The sequence below is a fragment of the Passer domesticus genome, chromosome 27, assembly GCF_036417665.1.
Source record: "Passer domesticus isolate bPasDom1 chromosome 27, bPasDom1.hap1, whole genome shotgun sequence".
Taxonomy (NCBI): Eukaryota; Metazoa; Chordata; class Aves; order Passeriformes; family Passeridae; genus Passer; species Passer domesticus.
In genome coordinates, this window is record NC_087500.1 from 5,424,900 (window position 1) to 5,439,666 (window position 14,767).

General features: G+C 43.3%; 1 protein-coding gene across 2 annotated transcripts in view; it reads right to left on the reverse strand.

Annotated features, from left to right (window-relative positions):
* Positions 1-14,767, reverse strand: part of MAP3K3 (mitogen-activated protein kinase kinase kinase 3) — a 36,810-nt gene that overhangs the window by 14,112 nt on the left and 7,931 nt on the right. The window contains exons 4-8 of one of the 2 annotated variants that reach the window (XM_064399845.1): positions 12,133-12,173; positions 9,053-9,152; positions 8,330-8,443; positions 5,312-5,435; positions 448-581 (exon numbers count right to left, since the gene is read on the reverse strand). In XM_064399845.1, coding sequence (XP_064255915.1) covers positions 448-581; positions 5,312-5,435; positions 8,330-8,443; positions 9,053-9,152; positions 12,133-12,173 — 513 coding nt within the window. The remainder of the gene's footprint in view (positions 1-447; positions 582-5,311; positions 5,436-8,329; positions 8,444-9,052; positions 9,153-12,132; positions 12,174-14,767) is intronic. The other variant, XM_064399846.1, reaches the window with a different exon arrangement.

Here is a 14,767-nt window from a genome sequence, read left to right on the forward strand (position 1 = left end):
GGTCACACAAACCTGGTAATAGGAAACCTTGTCACATGTGTGACAGCACCAAAACTGCTCAGTCAGAGGTGGAGGGGCAATGCCCAGAACAGGGAACTGCTCCTGGCAGCCCAACAAAGGCTTTGAACTTACAACAGCTACGATTTGAAGCTGTTTAAATGCACAAAGCAGCACTTTTATAAACCCAGAATGGTTTGGGTTGGAAAGGGCTTTAAGGGTCATCCAATTCCACTTCCTGCCATGGGCATGGACACCTTCCACTAGATCAGGTTGCTCTAAGGTTGCCCTTGGACACTTCCAGGCGTGGGGCACCCACAACTTTCTGAACAACGCGCGCCTCACCACTGAAAGCTGCTGATGCACCCACAACCAGTGAATATTTGGGAGAGGAGAAGAGGGCCCGGATGCTGGCAGAAGCCTGGGCAGGGCTGGCAGGGCTGTACTCACGCACTGCTCGCTGGTCTCGGGGATGAACTCGCCCTCGCTGTGGATGCTGGTGTAGGAGCCCTGGCGCGCGATGCGCTGCTGCCGCTCGGGGACGTAGCCGGGCGGGGGAGAGCTGCGGCCCGTGTTCTGGGAGCCTGTGACAGGGACACACACTGCTGTGGCACTGCCACTGCTGCTGGGACACTGCCACTGCTGCTGTGGCACTGCCACTGCTGCTGGGACACTGCTGCAGAGCACAGCCAGCTCTGGGAGCCTGTGACAGGGACACACACTGCTGCGGCACTGCCACTGCTGCTGTGACACTGTTGCAGCACACAGACACCCTCTGGGAGCCTGTGACAGGGACACACACTGCTGTGGCACTGGCACTGCTGCTGTGGCACTGCTGCAGCACACAGACACCCTCTGGGAGCCTGTGACAGGGACACACACTGCTGTGGCACTGGCACTGCTGCTGTGGCACTGCTGCAGCGCACAGACACCCTCTGGGAGCCTGTGACAGGGACACACACTGCTGTGGCACTGCCACTGCTGCTGTGGCACTGACAGTGCTGCTGTGGCACTGACACTGCTGCTGTGGCACTGCCACTGCTGCTGTGGCACTGCCACTGCTGCTGTGGCACTGACACTGCTGCTGTGGCACTGCCACTGCTGCTGTGGCACTGACACTGCTGCTGTGGCACTGCCACTGCTGCTGGGACACTGCCACTGCTGCTGTGGCACTGCCACTGCTGCTGGGACACTGCTGCAGCGCACAGCCACCCCCACAGCACCACTGCTGGGTTTCTTTTTCTCAGGCCAGGTCTTATAAACCCTCAAAAGGGAACCTAGCACACCCAAGGATAGCCTAGCTATTACCTTTGGAGGGAAATAATAAGTAGGATGGCTTCTGCTGCAGTGTTAGAAGCAAAAAAGGTTTAATAAAAGGCAAAATAACAAACAGAAAAACTGGAGCTAGGTACAGAGATCTGCCCTTGGTATAAACACCTCACAAAAGCAGCTTAGTTCTTTTGTTCTCTTCTTTTCTACCTGATGGGCCAGGCGGGACTTTTTGGCTTCTATCCAATTAGATGACCCTGAATTTTTGGTGAAGTCTCTGAGGTCTTATGAGGTGGCTTTTCACCTGATCACCTGGGCTTTTTTCCTTTTTTGGGGGACAAAAGCTAGCTTTGCCACTGTGTCATTAGGAGGCACACTCCTACACACCACAGCAAACCTGCAGCCCCTGTCACATTCACATTTTCTGAAAAATCCCTTCGCCCAGGATCTTACTCCTGGGAAGTGGAGAAGCCTCAGAGAAAAATGAAAACAATAATTGTCTCATTTGCTTCTCCTGTGTTTTGCTCCTTTGGAATGTGTTTGGAGGTTGTTTACCCTCAGGTGATTGTTTCATTGGATTCTGGTGTGAATTATTTTCACTCTTTGGCCAATCAGTGCCAAGCTGTGTCGAAGCTCTGGAGAGAGTCACAAGTTTTCATTATTATCTTTTTAGCTTTCTGTAAGTATCCTTTCTGTATTATTTAGTATAGTTTAGTTTAGTATTCTTTAATATATTATAGTATCATAAAATAATAAATGAGCCTTCTGAGAACATGGAGTCAGATTCATCACTCCTTCCTTTGTCTGGGGGCAACACAAATACAATAATCCCATACTCTGTAACTCCAGAGTGAATCCTACTGTCTGCACAGACATGGGACCAGGGAAACCCAACTGTCTGATGTGCACCTGATGTCTCAGATGCTGCATGATTATTGCTGTAGCTCCCAACAAAGCAGTCACCTATTTCTAACCTCTTCTGCTCAACCTTCTGATAATTCTGATAATTCTGATAAGTCCAGTTTAATCATCTGTTAGTGGCACTACCTAAAGAGCTTCTCTTGTGCTACCTACTGAGAGATACTTCACTCTTAGGGTTTATTTTTTCCTTGCAGATCTCAAAGAAGATGAAACTTTAGATAGAGGAAGGAAAAAAACCCCTTTTTGCAGTGACCTATCCACCTGCAGCTGCCACCAATTCCCACTGTGAGCTCCAAGAAGTGCTGTGGTGCAGCCAATCTGCTCAGGTCACACACGAAGCCAGAGGCAGCAGGTGGAGATCAGCCCTCAAGCTGTGCCCCTCACAACACTGTCTTTAATTAACTGTGTGTACTCAGGTGCTAGGAAAGATGGGTAAAGATCAGCAAGTATTCTCCCAAGGAAAATATTTTCTGTAGAAGTTGTAATAAAGAGCGAAGGCAAAGAGCTGGGAGCAGTGGACTGAAAAGCAGAGCACACACCTTTCAGGGGGCTGCAGAGGGAAAATGAACAATGCTGGCATGGCTTAGAGTGCAAGAGGGGGGTGCACTACATGAAAAAAAGGGATTAATAAAATCACAGGGTCATTAAGGTCGCAGAAGACCCCCCAAGATCACAAAGCCAAGATTGCCAGGTCCACAATCCATTGCTCAGAGCTACCACCTGATGTCCCAGGCAGCTCCCAGGGCTCAGGAGCCCTCTGGAGCCTTTTGGAGGGTGGGATAAGTTTGGGAGGGCGCGGGCTGCCCCTGCCCTGGGAGCACTTTCACTCCTTCCGACAGATCCAGGGCCAGAGCGAGCCCAGGGCCGCTGGCACCAGCCCAGCCCTGCTGTGGAAAGGCCCCATCCCTGGGCAGGAAAAGGAAGTCGGCACTAAATCCATGTATATCAAAGGAAGTGAGTGGAAAAAACACAAGCCCTGCCAGAATGCTTAGTAACTTTTTTTTTTTTCTTTTAAATAAAAAGTTATCTTTACTTCCAAAGCTCTGAGCTGGTGACAACAGGCTCGGGCTGTTTGGAGCTCAGGAATGACACAGGTCCCTCTCCTGCTTGCAAAAAAAAGCTTTAGTTGAACACTGCTATGGACTCTAACTGCATGAAATGGTATGAGTTGGAGAGTCTCTGTGCCTGAAACACCAGCAAACAGGGCACATTCCTCTTCCAAACCAGGAGAGGAAAGAGAAGGAAGAAGAAATTGAGGCAAGGCCGAGCTATTGCTAAATTACCAGCAGGCCTGTGACACAACTGGAACTCTTCATAGTCTGGTACCATGACACATTCAGAAAATAAAACCAACGTTTTCTTGACTGATGAATGACAAGCTATTCACACAGCATCCATAAGCTGGGATAAGAGGAAAGAGTGTGTAACTGGGATATAGAAATCACTATACAGTTTAGCCATGACAGACACTTGCTACACTCTGTTGGCTTTGGCACTATTATCTGGATACCTCAGAATGTTCAGTAAAGAAAAAATATGTACTTAGATATATTTTAAATGAAATAATTTTGACATTCAGTTTATCTGTTATAGAAAAAATGTGGTGTTCAGACATGCATGGATACCACTTCTCAGGACCAAGGAATGTTGTTCCTTTTATGCATATTAACTTCAAACTAGGAAGGACAGTAAAAGTCTTTTTGTCCCCATTTCAGTCACGTACTTCACAAGCTTTCAGTACTTTGTTTGTTTGCTGCTTCATAACAGCAAATTGCACAGAAGGGGATCAGCAAACTCTCCACAGGATACAAGCAGGTTTGTTAGACAAGTCCCACTCAGAATTACTGCTCCAGCTCACAAGTGCTTCCCTCTGAGCTCACTCTCCCAGTTACCTCTGCTCAGAACAGTGAGGATCCAGCTCTGGTTTGACCCCCCAGTATGGAGACTGTTGTGGTTTAAGCTGATTTATTATTTGATACTTTGCACTGTAAATATTGATCTAAAATAATATAAAAATTCTGCCTCAAGTTCACAGAGTTAATGAAACTGAAGCACTCCTTTGCTACAGTGAAGAACTTGCAAACAAAACAACTCTGACATTCCCAGCTCCTGGTACTGCCCTGTGTGACTTGCATCACTTGTCCTCAGGCATTAGCTCTGGCAAGCCCCAAAATAGCTGTTGTAACAAACAGAGTCATCCTCTGCTTCTGTTTCCAGCAAAATTCACCTTCTCTCCTTTGTGAAGCAGAAATATGGAGAGCAGCATTTCAGGCTCTGGCCTTCACACTCTCTCCTTCCTCCTGCACCTTCACTGCTCATTGAGCTTCACACCAGGGAGTCAAATCCTCAACCACAGACTTTTCTGGGCCCATAAATCCTTGAAGGTGTTTTACACGTTTTAGTTTCTCATATAAAGGTTAACAGCTTTGAGAATGGTTCAAGAACAGATCTGAATTGTGCAGCATGGTTAGAGAAGGTTGTAACACAGAAATTGGGAGAAATCAGACAAATCTGCCAGAGATGGAAGTCGTAAAAACTACAGAAGTCTTACATGAACCTTTCCCACAAAGAGGAGTTCACTGGGCTAACAGAAACCCAAAGAAATGAGACAAAGGTACATATTACTCTGATTTTTCTGATTATCTTTTGTGCACCTCTGGTTTTGTCTTGTGCTGATAATTTTAGAAGTGAAAGTTGAGGTAACTGAGAATGTAGGACACTAGCTGGCTATGCAATAGCAATTCCTAGCAAAATGCTTGATTACAGGAGTCAGGACAGATTCCAAAGCCCCACATAAAAAAAATCAAATCTAGGTTACATGAACTGAAATTGCCAATCTAAATAAAAAGCTTAATAGACTCACATCAGCTTTCCAAATTTCTAACCACAATGGCTCTGGCTTTAGGACATCCCCTTTAGCAGCTCCTCAGCTGTTCCACAACTAAGCAAGGAACTTTGAAACATTCTACTGTAAACATATTAAGAGCTTTTGAAAATGAACTGCCTTGTCCCAGAATAACCTTTCAATTTCTCATGGCTCTCCTAAATGCTCTGCCATAAACACCAGTGCCCAAAAGCTACATTTCAACAAACAAAAGCATGCAGAAGTGGCAAAAATACTCACTGACAGACAGATGCCTGCTTCTGGGTTCTGGCTGCTGATAGGGTGTGCTCACATCCCCCACAGATTGGGAAGTTTTAATCCTGACTTGCTTGGGCAGTCCAGAATGGGGTGAAGAACTGGTCTGCTGGGCAAAATGGAAAGAAGAAAACAAAATAAAGTGAGATGAAGGAGCTCAAGTAGTCTGGCCACAGTTTTAAAAAATATTATGCTTAGTACCAAGAAAATGTTGAGCAACAATTCTAGAGCCTGAAATCTTATTAATTCAGAAAACACAAAAAATGACAGCAAAAGAGCCAGGTTTACAATTAGGGTGTAAAACAGAGAACTAGAACAAGTGCAGCTCAACTCAAGAGCATGATTTGCAGGTCTCAGTGTCTGACACTAGCTGTGAAACACGAGGGGCTCCTGTCACCCCCTGAGACCAGAACACACAAGCACCTACAATTTCCATCAGCCACCTTGGCCAGCAGAGATAAATTCTGAATCTTGCACTGTTTCAGAAGCAACCTGACTCCCCACAGCCTTTAAAAAGTAAATTCATAACTCAGACTAAGTAAAAATAAATTCTGGAGAGTTTAATAGCGCCAACAGTCTGGAGATGCCAAGATGAATTTATCCATCCTTCCCCTGAACTTACATAGATATTATCTAATTAAAGAAAATTTTTCCACAGAGCCCTCATCTCATTCAAAGCAGGAAGAGGAATGAGACCCATGAAACCTCCTCCAAGCCACTGAGATCCTGTGTTAAAGCAGGGACTCAATATCTGCAACACTTTCAATTTTAACCTTGACCCAACACACCTAGCTTTATAAGAAGGTGTAATATTCCCCTCTTCTTGAGTTACAGTATTTATCTCATTTGAAAAAAACAAAACCAAAGACACCTCAAGGAAATAAATTCTGACTTCTGAAAATTATTTGAACGTGACAGGCAAAGAAGGTGCAACAATTCCAATACTTTAATTCAGTATGAAAGTACTGGATGGTTGCACATTTAATGAGTAGATACATTTGAAAAGAGTAAGTAAAGAGCTGATTTAAGTCACATAAACTCCACCATGGGCAGCTCCATGGGAGCTGGATAAAGGGCACAGAGTGACCCTGCTGATGGAGGGTGTTCCAACTCCACCAGTTCTCCCCACTAATTTCTAATCACAAAAAACACAGAGGTGAACAGCCTGAGACAAGAAATGAGTTTCAGAAAGAAGCATAAGAAAATTAATCTGAGTGCTGCTCACACACAGGCTCCTGGTACAAGGGACCCAGCTACTGCTGTAAACATCATTTGCTTTCTGTACATATTTGTGCCCAAGTCACCTTTCCATCCCCAGAAAAAGAAGAGCACCACCGAAAGAAAATCTGCATCCTGTACTTCAGGAAAAATCATGCTTCCCCCTCCCTCAGTGGGATGAGATCATGCAGCCAAGAAACCTCCTCCACCTTGTGGGCTTTATCCCATGGAGGGCTCTCCTGTCAGGCAGCTCGGAGCAGCAGAGGAAGTTGGAGGAGAGGGGGGAAGCAGTGGCACTTAGTGAAGGCTGTTTGTTTCTGCTTTGAGTAAAAAAGGAAAAAACAGCTAATAAAAGGCCATCAGCAGTGGACACTGGAGCAGGGGGAGATGTACCAAGTGTTTACTGCTTGTGCAAAGTGAGATGGCAACATGTGACATCTGGTTGCAGCCTGAAGGCACTGCCATGAACAGAGGCTTGGAAAGAGGATTGTCTGACTGTGCTGCACCAAAGGTTGAGGCCACCTTTCACAGGATGTTTCCTGACAACACAGAACTTACTCTGACTCCACCAGGTCAGACCAAAGACCTCCTTGCCAAGTGTTGTCTACAGAACAGGCAGCAACAATTGCTCAGGGAAAGGGCACAAGGAACAGCATCATCTCCTCCTACACCTTCCCAGAGATTTGGGAAAGGGCTGGTAACACTCCTGAAGTTGTTTGTATTTCCATTACCATGGATTATTAAATAAAAAATAGCAAGAAGTACGTTTAAGTTATCATGACAGTGCCAAGAATTACAGGTGTGATTATTTCAAGAGTTGAGCTCTCAGCCTGCAGAACTTGAATGGGGATGAACATTCCAGATTGACAACCAACAGAGCAGCTTTTTGTGTCACACTCTTCAGGAGAATCTGGTAATTTGCAAATCAAATAACTAAGCTATTGAGGTCTTTGGTTTGAAAAGCTGCATGACCTTAATTCTGAATGAAAAAAAAAAAAAGATATTGGTTGAGTGAACTATGTTTTCCAGTCACAGATCAGGAATAAGGGAAAATTCTGACTCCTTTTGCCTTCTTTGCTTGCAGTTCATTCATTGTCCAAAATGGGCACCTTGGGGAGCTTGACTTAAAAATTTATTTCTCATATTATGATCTTGTCTGCTGAAAAAGCAAACTACATTGACACTCACTGCCACCACAGCCACCTGTGGTAGAGGAGAGTGAACCAAGAGACAAGGCAATTCATCTTGGGTCTGAATACACCACTGTTAGCAAAGGCAACTCAGTTTCCAAGGAGTCAGGCTGGACTCAATGCATTAGGGCTACAGAGCTGAAAAATCACTGGAAGGTGTCCCCAGACTTCTCACCCAGGGAGAAAAGTGATAAAGGCTTTTCTTTAAGGACAGCCTGTACTCTAAAGGCAAAATAATTCTGTGCATTTTTAACACTGTGCTATTAATCAAAGCTAATAAAATTTCTCTGCAGACCAAACTCATCAAGTTGTTCTCTGCCTACAGTCACTGGGTATTTGATATAAAGTGGCCTTCACATAAAGCTGAAAAAGCTGAAATGTTTTAACCCCTAAACAGCTGATGAAGTCAGGGAAAAAAACCCATCACAAAAAGACACCTATAGCTGAGCCAATACAAAGAGGATAATCACATGCATTTGTGCCTGGCAAGAGTGATTTTATAATCCCTGCCACACTCAGTTAATGCTGCCATCATGCTTTAGAGTCTTAAGGGTAAAGCCCTGGTTTTGCTGCAGTCCCAGAAGTTGTTACCTACATGGTTTCTGTCCTGGGACAGCAACAGAATCCTCAGGCTTTTCACATTGGAGCTCCGGTCCAAAAGATCCACAGCTTTGTCCAGGTCATCTTGGTTTTTCAAAGGAATAGAGAGCTGCAAAATAAAGAGCAAGGAAGAAAATTATTAGAAAAGAGAGAAAAAAAGTGTCTACTTCTACAATGGGTTGTTTAAATACAATGGGTATTTAAACAAAAATACAGACTGTAAATCAGGATTCTGATTGCTCAGTTATTCCACAAATTTTCATTCCAATGCTGTCTTACTGTCCTTTTTAATGAGGTTTTCCTCCCAAGTCAGAGAAATGGCTGACCCTAATGCAAATTCCTCTAAAGCATCACCCACAAAAGTATGAATTGCTACCAGGGTTTGCTGTTTGCAGAGAACAGAGGCTTGTCAGCCCCTGATTCTCTGATGAGAAAATGGTCTTAGAATACTTATGAATCCAGAACGAATGAACAAGTGAAAATTGGGTTTCATGTAGAAAGAGAGTGTCCTAAGCAACACCAGAACAAGGGAACAAGATGCTGGTGTTTGTAGAACACACACATCAGTGAGATGCTTTATCAGGATCAGCACACTTGCCTTTGGATCAGGGATTCAACAATGGTTTGTATTAAAGAAAGACCTGAAATTAAATTGCAGGGAAGGGAATTTGTGCTGGGGAAAGGAGGTGCCATGCAGAGGGCACTGAGAGCTCAGTACCTCGTTGTTCATGTAGTGCAGGTCCAGGGGCTGCCCAAAGGCTGTTTTCACTTTCTGCTGCACGTCTTCGTAGCGCACGGGACGGACAAACGGGATAATCCTGGGAGGAAAGACAGCCATGCCTCACTTCAGAGACACACCGGGTAATGCCACCAAACCACACAGCTGAACCATTAAAACCACATTTGAATGGTCTCCTTTCATCCACATCAAGTAGTGAAGCTTTCAAATTCAAATTTATATGTATTATTTCAATAAGGAATTATTGATCTCTGGCCCATTTCCATACAGTTTGTCAAAATGCAATATTCAGTTGGAGATTTCAAATAGAATCCCTTTGTCCCTGGGCAGAAAAGAATCCTTTTTTGAATAAATGCCTTTCACATAACAGGATACAAATGCCCTGTGCACCTTGGCTTAAAAAATACCACCTGCTCTGGCACAGATGAGATACTGCCACAAAGAGCTGGATTGTGAGCACCAATTAACAAACTCGTCACGAGGCAGAAATAACAGGATACAACAAGGTCTCCCCTGAGCCTACTCTTCTCCAGGCTAAACAATCCAAGATCCTCTTCACACATGAACTATTAAAATATCTGGTTATACTTTTTGTCCTCAGTTGGAAGATTAGTGTTCTTTCCAATGCAATTTCTGCTAGTTAACTTCCAGAAAAAAAAAATCTATTCCAATGAAAAAACTTCCAGGTTTTTTATATTTATCTTCCTCCTATTTTTTTTTTTTTTTTTTTTTTTGCTATATCAGCACACTACAAATGATCAAGGGACTGTTTGGACTTCCAAGTTACTGAGTGGACCATGGAAACTCAAGACCTGTTCTTGCTCATAGAGGCAACTCAGTGAGACCCTGAATAACCCCAGAGAGTTTGTGGGGAAAGGGAGGGAGAGGGGCTTTTTGCAGGGGCCACAGACAGAAGCTGTGGCTGCTCCTGGATCCCTGGCAGTGCCCAAGGCCAGGCTGGATGGGCTTGGAGCAGCCTGGGACAGTGGGAGGTGTCCCTGCCATGGCACTGGGTCTTTAAGGTCCCTTCCAACCCAAACCATCCTGGGATTCTATGGCTCTGTGATGAAGCTGGGCTTTGGAGAGAAGACTTAATTTCCCAGCCATCCATCCACACAGCCTCATCAGCTCTGGGTATCTTTTCCAGAGATGCAGCTTTTGTTTGAAATAACCCTTGTGTTACCTGGCTCCCTCAGCCCCTTCCCATGAAGAGTTATTTTACTCCCAGACCTACAACATTCAGCTGGTTGGAAATAATTGTCCTTGTTAAAAAGCAGCCCACAATAACATTTTCTACATATTCCTAAGAAACCCATACATGAAATCACAGTGCTCTGGCACCACACAAACACCATGTGGCTCTCAGTCCCTCATAAAGGCTCCCATTCTACACTCAATGCTTTCAAAAGCAGAGCTGTTCTCAGGTGCCACAAGTTTTATTAGTTTAAAAACTCTGTGCACTCCTCTAACACAAAATCCTGGACTGCAGGGTTTAAGGAGCCCATTCCTGCCTGACCACCTTAAATATTTGTGGTTAGATCTGGCAGCTCCTGTGAAACCAAGCACACACACTGACATTCTGGTGCAAGCTCCCTGTCTGGAACTGCACACTGTGCTGGCAGCAGGGAATTCAGGCAAGCACAACTGCATAATTAGGCTGACACACAATCAACCTTTTCATTCTTAAAAAAAACCAAAAAACAGGAGAAAACCCTTCTGCCCCCTGGAATGCACCCAGCAGACAGGCAAGGTGACAAGTCTGTGGTGACAGGAGAGCTCCCCTGTCCTGACACAGGGTGACAAGTAACTGTGACATGTCCCACTGTGGCTCTGTTGCTGTCCCCACAAAGCCCCTGACACAGAAAAGTGCTGAGCAGACCTGGCTGACACAGGAAGAAGCAAATCCCAGTGATGATTACCTGTAAAATTTCTCCCAGAGCACAAGAAGTCACTGACAGAATTCATCACGTAGGATTTCAGTGAAAGAAACAGTGCAAGTTTTGAGGAAGAGTGGAAATTATTCTCCACAGCCTGCTTTGCCAACAAAGAACACTTCTGCTTTTCTAGCAGGAATTCCAAAATCTGACAAAGGAGGAGCTTCAACAACCTGGCCAATAATCTCTGCTAGAACAGGCTGAGGATCACTACACAACTTGTCCTCCTGTGCCACTGACATTAAATTTGCATTTTATCATGAAATAATGAACTATTTCATGTTGGAAGTACTGCCTGGCCTGGGAGAAACCCAAGGATTCTCACAGATGGCTGTGAAGGTGGCACAACCCAATTAATATCTTCCAAAATATGGACACTATAGCCAAGCAGAAGATGATGTTTTCCCTCAGTGAGAGCAGACCCAGAGAGCACAGACAAGCCTGGAGCCCTCCTGAGTGCTCACACAGCCACGAGTCATTAAATGTTTCAAGAGTTCCTCTTGAATTGATGGCAAGTAAGAGGCTTTTTGGGACCTACTTTGAAATATTTCAGCAATTTTATCCATTGTAAACAATGCTGTAAAAACTGAAACCGCTATTTCAGTTATTTCTGGGTTTTTTTTTTCTTGTAAAAGAATGTCTCTAAAAACCAAGTATCAGAGGAAATAACAAAGAAGCTTTTACACCAATGAAAAAAAAAAAATCTTCCCTTGCTGTATCTATTGCTCAATCACAGCAGGGCAGTGATAGTGACAGGGCATCAGGAAGTGAGAAACTGGAAAAGAATGATGCTGATTTGATCAGCTTCATTTGGTTTCAGTTAAATCAAACAAAATGGGAACATATCTGAAATAAGACTTTCAGGCTGAATTTTTTTCAGGCTGGACAGCTTTTAAAAATGCTGCAGTTCACTTACAACTGAATGTTATGGAAATAAATCAGTGTTTTATGACACACTGATCTCTAAAAATAACCTAGTTGTGTGTGAGCTGTTTGTTATTGCCTTCACTGTGTGATTTCCATTCAGCAAAAAGGAAAGCAAAGCCAACAAAATATTTAAGTTAAATTACTGATGACTAAATGACTCTCCTAAGCAAAGAATCAAAGCAGTGAAGGCCAACTTACCTTCTCTCCCCATTATGTTCAAACTTTATCCTGACATCATTCTGCAGGAGAAAGAACAAAAAGTGAGCTCACAATCAAACTCTGGCACACACAACAGCACACAAATGCACCATGTTATGGTTTGAGTATTTTAACTTTCTCCAATGAAGCTGAAGCAGACTGTGGAAACAAGTGGATGACACATGAACACAGCACAGGAGGAATGGAGAAACTGCTGAGGGAGAAAGAGAAGGAAAGGGGTAAAAACTAAGCTGTAATTTTTGTAAACTGACATTTAAACAGAGGACATTGAAATAGACTTTGAAAAAAATTAATCTATCTTTACCACTGCATGGGAAAAATTTGAAATTCAGTCCTAGCTGCTTATTAATCTGAAGGCAATTTTCTTTAAGCATGCTCAGAGCATGCATGGCAGAAAACAGAGAGGGAATGTGCTACATTTTTTATTCCTACTCCTATTTTTGAATTTTTATTCCTATTTATTATTCCTATAGAATAAATAGGAATGAAATGTATTATTTTATTCCTATTTATTCTATATTTATTATTATTATTATTATTATTCAGTCCAGTCTTAAGACATGGACTGAATCTCTGCTTTTCCAAAATGCAGCCCCTGAAACTCAGTTACAAACAGGCTGATGTCACCTTTTAAAGTTCTAAGGTTTCAGCAAAGGGGTCATCATCACCATCTGATAGTTAAAAGCACTGACTGTGCAAACTGTGCAGCCACTGGCAACTCAGAAGATGCTGGGTGGCATGCAAGAGTCAACAAGCTGAACTTTCAACTCTGGACATTGAAGTTCAAATCCCAATTTAGGTCAGAAAGATAAAAATAAAAGAGAAAAATCGACTCTGATAAGACTCCATCATTTCTGCTGCACAATTTATGCGATTGGAATAGATTAAGCCATCTGTGAAAGCCCCAGACAATAGGCAATCATACATCTAGGAACTTCAAAAAAACGTGGCCAGGAAATGCTCTTTAGCTGGAGGAAGTTTCTGGCAGGCCCAGTGGTCAAGAATGCAGTTCAAAAGGACCCACGGAGTCCCTGGGAGCACGGAATTCCTGCAGCAGTGCTGCACCAGGGAAAATGACCTTCCCATCCCAGCCACGAGCAGCTGCAGGTGGGCCACTCACACTGAGCTCCAAAGAGTGGCTTCTTAAAATGGGAAGAGAAAGAACTTAGTCTAGAATTACTCCAGAATGGAACAGATTATAGAGAATCCATCTGAGTTGATCAGTAAAGGAACAATGCAGAATTACTCCAAAATGGAACAGATTCTATAGAACCCATTTGAGTTGATCAGTAAAGGAACAATGCAGAATTACTCCAAAATGGAACAGATTATAGAGAATCCATCTGAGTTGATCAGTAAAGGAACAATGCAGAATTACTCCAGAATGGAACAGATTATAGAGAATCCATATGAGTTGATCAGTAAAGGAACAATGCAGAATTACTCCAAAATGGAACAGATTCTATAGAACCCATTTGAGTTGATCAGTAAAGGAACAATGCAGAATTACTCCAAAATGGAACAGATTATAGAGAACCCATCTGAGTTGATCAGTAAAGGAACAATGCAGCAAACAGCACAGGAATAACATCCTATAAAAGATCTCTACCAGCCAACTCCTGATCACAAATTTGTTCTTACACACTGCTTGAAGGAAATGATTGTTTTATATCAGGATTTTCAGGAAAGGAAGGCTCTGGTTTTGTTTTAACATTATATTACTTTAAGTAGCTCGGTCTAAAGGAGCTAAACAGGACAGTTTGGATGAAAAGGAATTCACACCATTTTTCAGATTAAATTTCTGACCTCAAGATGTGATTTAAGGCCCTGGAGCAGCCAAGTGACACAGCTGTCACCAGCTGAAGTTAGACAACACTAAAGGATCCCCAGGCTCTTTGGAAACCTCTCCTTAACCTGCTGGTACTCAAGCAAACTCCAACCATTTTCTCAGCTCCACTGCTTGCTTTGAAACCCGTAATTTGGAGTAAAGGAAAAAGGGGATTTGGCATTTAGTGCTCCATTTTTCCAAAAGGACCTGACACTGCCCATTCAGATCTACTTATCAAAGATGTAAGAAAAGGTGTTCACAGTGATCTTGGTGTTCCTATTCCAGAGAAAGCCTAGAGAAGCTTTCAGTGCTTTCAGTCTCCCTTAAAAGCAGTGAACCCATCACTTCTTAAAGCAATTCACATAAACTGCCCTCAGAGATGACCAAAAAGGCAAATCCAAGTTTAGCACTTCAGTGTTTCAGTTCTGAGACGTGGTATCATAAATCACAATTACAGATTTTGATTTAAGGCATCTCTGAATTCCTGTTTCAAAGTGATTTGGAAAGGATTTTGTACTACTCCATCTATGGATTTGTCCAACACATTCAAGGAAATCCCAGATCCAGCTGAACAAGTAGATTATGAGCAGGCAAAGCATAAGGAAGACAGACATGAACTTCAAAGCCTGCTCCAAAAAGCTTAAACGTGTAAAAGGAATAAAACTGAGAAGAGTTATTTTACTGACATAGGAAACTTCTGCTCATGTCAGTCTTGCTGCCAGTAAATTGATCTAATTTTGAATGACAGTAATGGACAAACAGTTTTTGACTAAAATTGTTGCTTTT